At 43.1% G+C, this 5,696-nt stretch overlaps 1 protein-coding gene across 6 annotated transcripts in view; it reads right to left on the bottom strand.

The window, feature by feature from the left end:
• CACNB2 (calcium voltage-gated channel auxiliary subunit beta 2) overlaps positions 1-5,696 on the bottom strand; it is a 270,818-nt gene that overhangs the window by 13,645 nt on the left and 251,477 nt on the right. For all 6 annotated transcript variants that reach the window (XM_006759920.2, XM_015561462.1, XM_015561460.1 and 3 more), the window contains exon 9: positions 4,720-4,829. In XM_006759920.2, the coding sequence (XP_006759983.1) occupies positions 4,720-4,829 (110 nt within the window). The remainder of the gene's footprint in view (positions 1-4,719; positions 4,830-5,696) is intronic.

The following is a 5,696-nucleotide window of genomic DNA, read 5'->3' as shown; positions in this document are numbered from 1 at the left end:
AAATATATATAAGTTTTATTAATATATGTCAATATATTAATATATGTTATGTATATGTGTGTATATATATTTACATTTATATATATTTACATATATATATATAGTATTCTTACATGCAAAAATAATACTTTTTAAACTACGGGTGAAAATGAGATATTTTTAAAGACTTTAAAGTGGCTTTACAGAATCCCAATGCAACATATTAGTAAATAAACCTTAAGAAAAAATGACTAATACATTTTGAAGAAAATATTTTTAATGTCCAAGTAAAACTGATGACTTAAAAAAGAAATGTATTCCTACTAGGGGTTTTCTTTGACAGAGTACATCATGCTCAGAATTAATTAAAAAAAAAAAAGAATTTAAAGACTTACCTGACATTCATTTCTGAAACTGAAAAGAGGTCCTTTAGAGTTGTCCTAACTAGTGCAAGAATGCACCCTCAGTAAAGGTGAGGCCACTCTTACTCATCTGTCCACATCCTAGTCTCCCATACACACTGAATTAAAACTGGTGCTTCTAAAATGAACAATTTGTTGTTGTTGATACTTTATGTACTAAAAGCAGTACTCAGGAACATTCATCATGTCCAAGATATGAAAGAGGTTTCAGTAATCAAACATTACTATAGAGGGAGGAGGTTGTTACTTTCATTGTAGCTAATGTTGGAGGACATCTAAGTGGTCCGTTAGGAATTAATAAGACCTTGAGGCAGCCCTTGTATCAGTTATTCAATAATTCCAATGCCATTTTCCTAATCACTAAACATAAAACCCTAATTTTGACAAATGCTTAAAGGAGGAAATCTTAAAGCCCTCTCTAAGACCCGATTCCTTTCCCCCAGCCAGTAAGTTCTGCCTCTGTGTGTCCTCTCAGGCACCAAAGTGGCTTGGGGCAGAAACTAGGCTTCCTCACTTCACAGAGCTGTGTAATCCTTGGGTAACATGCTTACCTTCTTGGAGTCTAAGCATTTCTGTAAAGTGGAAATGAGGACTAAATGAACCAACATGCAAAGCACCTATTACAGTGCCTGGCCCATAATACATACTAATGTCAACTATGGCTTTGTACCTACCTTTGTTAACACGTATCTGACTGTATTTCAATGATATGATTAAAAACATTATCAATAGGCTGTGACCTGACCAAAGCCTGGGAACAACATATAATTACTTGTAAGTCTTCCCTCAGTACAGTACCTGGTACCTAGCTGGCACTCAAAAAGTGTGTTGAAGGAGTGAGTCAACTGAATAAGGCAATGAGATGATTTTGTAATATTAGTGTAGGTAAAAGCTGCTGTTGTAGAAAAAAGTAATTAAATAAATCTTAAAAAATGTGAATAAGAAGTTGACTACCAAAATATATTGAGATGAAGTGAAGTACTTTCTTTGGGTAGAGATATTCCTATAGCTGGGCCATCAGTGCGACGTCATGGAATAAGTGTGCTGATTTCACAAGACAGCACAGGTACCATGGTAATGGACAGTCCAAACATGAGACTCATCAGATCCACCAGTCCCATAAATTACACATTTACTTGCAGGCCTAATTTTATAGCCTATTATCAACCCTTCGTTCCCTATATATTATTTGTTTTCTCTTAAGACAGATGGTCAAGATAATGAGTTTATCTATTCGAAGTTCAGCGGCTTGCAGGAACCTGATCCTGTATTTCCCCTAAGAGCAATATTTCAGTATTCTCTAATTCAGTGTTTGCGGGGAAATAATTACCATGAATATTGAGAATCAACTGCATCTTAAGCTCGCCCTGTCTGGTGAGTTCCAGATCTGTATATACAATGGCCTGCTGGGTATGTGGATGCTCCATAACACTGCAAATCCGACATGTTTACAAATGTAGCCATCACCTTCCTTATCCCCTCCCTAGTCCACTCCCTCAATTAAGATCCCTCATCCTAAACCCCTTATCCTCAGAATAACACCATCACTCACCCAGTTTCTCAAAGCAAAAAGCTGAAAACCATCCTGGAGTTTTCTCCTGCATGTTCCCCATTCAATAGACTGGCAAATCCTGACTGATCTCCAGATTTATTTCATTGTCCTTATTCCCTCTGCCACTGTCTTACTTCCGGCCTCTTTCATTCTCTAACTTGAATGGTGACAGCACCCTCCTAAATGACCGCCCTGTCCAAGTCTTGCCTCCCCCCGCCGCCCCCCCCCCACTCCCCTGATAATACAAGGATTCTTGTAAGGCACCAATTTTATTATGTACCTACTAGAGCAGTGGTCCTCAACCTGTGGGGCGTGACCCCTTTGGGGGGTCAAACGACCCTTTCACAGAGGTCGCCTAAGACCATTGGAAAGCAAGGGGCTTGGCCCTCGCAGCCGTGGCAGCTACTGCTGCCTCAGCTTCATCTGGAAGGTCGTTAAGCCATCTGGTCTAATTAGCATATTATGCTTTTATTATTATAGATTATTATAGATATTTCTACACAGAGTGCACTATTTCTGAAGCTGCTTCCACAGCTTCAGAATTTTTCCTAATTTTTCCTCACTTCCACCGGCCTGTTCCGTTATCTTTCCCACAATGCTGTCACTGATCCTTCTAAAAACACTTCCCTGCTTATGTACAGCTTCCTATCACATTGACACTAAAAGGCCTACAAAGTCCTACATGATGAACACATGATGACATGCTCCTGCCTCAGGGCCTTCGCACTTACAGTTTCCTCTGCCCAGAATACTCTTTCCTCAAAAGAAAGAGTACAGAATTCACAACATAAATCCTCTTTTCCTCACTTCCACCGGCCTGTTCCGTTATCTTTCCCACAATGCTGTCACTGATCCTTCTAAAAACACTTCCCTGCTTATGTACAGCTTCCTATCACATTGACACTAAAAGGCCTACAAAGTCCTACATGATGAACACATGATGACATGCTCCTGCCTCAGGGCCTTCGCACTTACAGTTTCCTCTGCCCAGAATACTCTTTCCTCAAAAGGCTACAGAATTCACAACATAAATCCTTCTGCCAAAATATCACTCCTCAGAAAGGCCTCCCCTGGCATCCCCATATGAAATCACACCTTCCTCCTCAGCTTGCTCTCTGTCGCTTGGCCTGCTGCTTCTGGGACTCATCAGCCACTGCCTGTATCTGTCTACATCTACATCTATTAGCTTTGCCATGTCTTCCCTGTGAAACAAGAGCTCTATGAGGGTTAGGACTTAGTGCCCTTCACTTTAATGCCCCTGGCATATAGCATAATGTCCAGCGTGTGGTTGGTAATCCAGTTTTGTTCAATGGGTGAATAAATGCCTAAAATCTACATGGCTCCGTATGTCTTAAGGATAAACTCCAAACTTTCAAATATCTTCCCCTGCCTATCTCTGGTGTCATTTCCCACCTCTTTTTATTTATTTACTAGAGGCCTGGTGCATGAATTCGTGCATGGGTAGCGGTGGGGGAGGCAAGGGAGGTTGGCCGCCACCGGCCCCAAGGAGGGAGTGTGCCCTCAGCCCCCCTGGGAAATGGGCCACGTCTGCTGCCACCCACCCCTGGCTCCCTGTCCCAGCCCGGGGCCCAAAGGCCCTGGTGGGGTCAGGAGAGGAGGTGACAGTCACAGGGCCGGGCACAAAAGGAACAGATGACAGACGCCACCGTAGGAGCCCCGCCACCGTGCGGTTCCCTGCCTCCCCCACCTCCTCCTCTCGCAGCCGTATTGCCACTGCGTGGCAGTTGGCCCCTGGAGAAGGGAGAGGATGGGAGCCAGACCAACCCTTGTTGTCGAGGCTGACTTTGAATAGATCGCAGCGAGGGAGCTGCTCTGCTATGTAGGAAACCCTGACCCAGAAGCAGGTCTCTACAAATGGCTTAGCACCAGGGGCTGATGGGAGCTAGGTGGCCGGGGGAGGGGCCACAGGAGGTTGGCTGTGGGAGCACACTGACCACCAGGGGGCAGCTCCTGCATTGAGCGTCTGCCCCCTGGTGATCAATGTGCGTCATAGCGACTGGTCAACCGGTCATCCTGGTTGTTATGGTCACTTAAGTTTTTATATATATAAATTTTTTTTAATTTATTGATTTTAGAGAGAGAGAGGGAGGGTGGAAAAAGAAGGGGGGAGAGAGGGGGAAGGGGAGAGGGAGGTATTTTAATTTATTGATTTTAGAGAGAGAGAGAGGGAGGGTGGAAAAAGAAGTGGGGAGAGAGGGGAAAGGGGAGAGGGAGGTCAATTTGTTATTCACTTACTGATCTTACTGATAAATTCATTAGTTGATTCTTGTATGTGCCCTGACCAGGACTCGCAACCTTGGCATATTGCAATGATGCTGTAACGTACTGAGCTACCTAGCCCATCTCTCTTTTTTAAAAAGCCATTCACTCAACCAAAGGAAAGCATCTATTTTTTCAGAAGCCTATTGTTGAAAATCCCTTTTCACCCTTTTCCCCTTTTTCCTGGCTAAACCCTATCATGCAAAGCCAGGAATTTTTTGAATCTGTAGACACTGAAGCTCACAGAAGTGAAACAACCACAACCAAAACATTCATGCTGACAGCCTGTGGAATTTTTAACTCAAAACTATCATAACAAATTCCTCACGCCATGAAATCACTGCGACGGCGGCACTAGCTGCCGGCAGCACGTGTCTCTTTCTTCTCGGCTCTCTCACACATGGAATTACCATCCTGTTAGATCTCATTGGCAGCCTCAGGGAGAAGTGTTGAAATAGCTTAAGTTCATAAGCAGCGCACACTTACCTAGGCTTGACCTTGTGTTGGACCTTTCTATGATTGCGTGCTTACTGGGGTTATTTAACACTGAGCGTTTGGCCAGCGAGATGTCAGCAGTGACCCTTGTGATGGATATCCTGTTGGGGAAAAAGTAACAGAAGACCCTGAGGTTATTAACTGATTAAAAACGGACAGAAATCCATGCCTCAAACTCATCTACGTATGCAACATATATATTATGACCATATTTTCAAACAAAAAAAAAATGTTAGGGTACTTGCTCATTCACTACTTTTATCCTGTACTACTTAACTTAGCACTTATTGGTTCTTTGCCAAGTGCCAGGCATGGACTAAACATTATCTCATTGCTGGGACTACCTCATTACATTATCCCCGAAACTCTAGCAATGAGGTTTATTATCAGGCCACTATTGTTGATGAAGAAAATGCCTCAGAGGTAGGTTTTTTCATTCAAGGTTACGTATTAACTAAAAATGGCGAAGCTGGGATTTGAACCCAGGCTCCTTGAGCCATACTCAGCCCTTGTGTTATAGGCCCTCCCGTAAGTATGGTGCTATGATTGGCATGAAAATGAGTAAGAACAAGATTAACATGTCTTTCCTCACAGAGCTGAGTCTAGTGGCAGAGATCAGCAATAAAGAAGAAAATAAATTAGTAAAGTGATTAAAGATTAAGATGACTGTTATGAAGAGGACACAGAGGGTGTTGTGACAGTAGTTGGGGGGAGGGGTCATTTTTGTTAGGGTAGAAATGAGAACAACAAAATTTGCAAGCTAGAAGGTGCAAATTACTTAGACTGGAGACAGCTGAATATACCAGCCAGCAGTAGGAACAGGTGTGGGAAAAACTAGAAGGGTCACAATGCCTTTGAAGAAGGTGGAAGGGAGACTAGAAACAGGAAGTTTGGTTAGAAGTGTTTCAGAGTTAGAGCCCTCCACCTCCCGTCTGCTACACTAAGTCACCAGGTGACCCCTTTCCCTA

Source organism: Myotis davidii, unplaced genomic scaffold, assembly GCF_000327345.1.
Source record: "Myotis davidii unplaced genomic scaffold, ASM32734v1 scaffold376, whole genome shotgun sequence".
In the NCBI taxonomy this organism is placed as follows: Eukaryota; Metazoa; Chordata; class Mammalia; order Chiroptera; family Vespertilionidae; genus Myotis; species Myotis davidii.
This window is presented reverse-complemented; position numbering and strand designations above follow the sequence as displayed.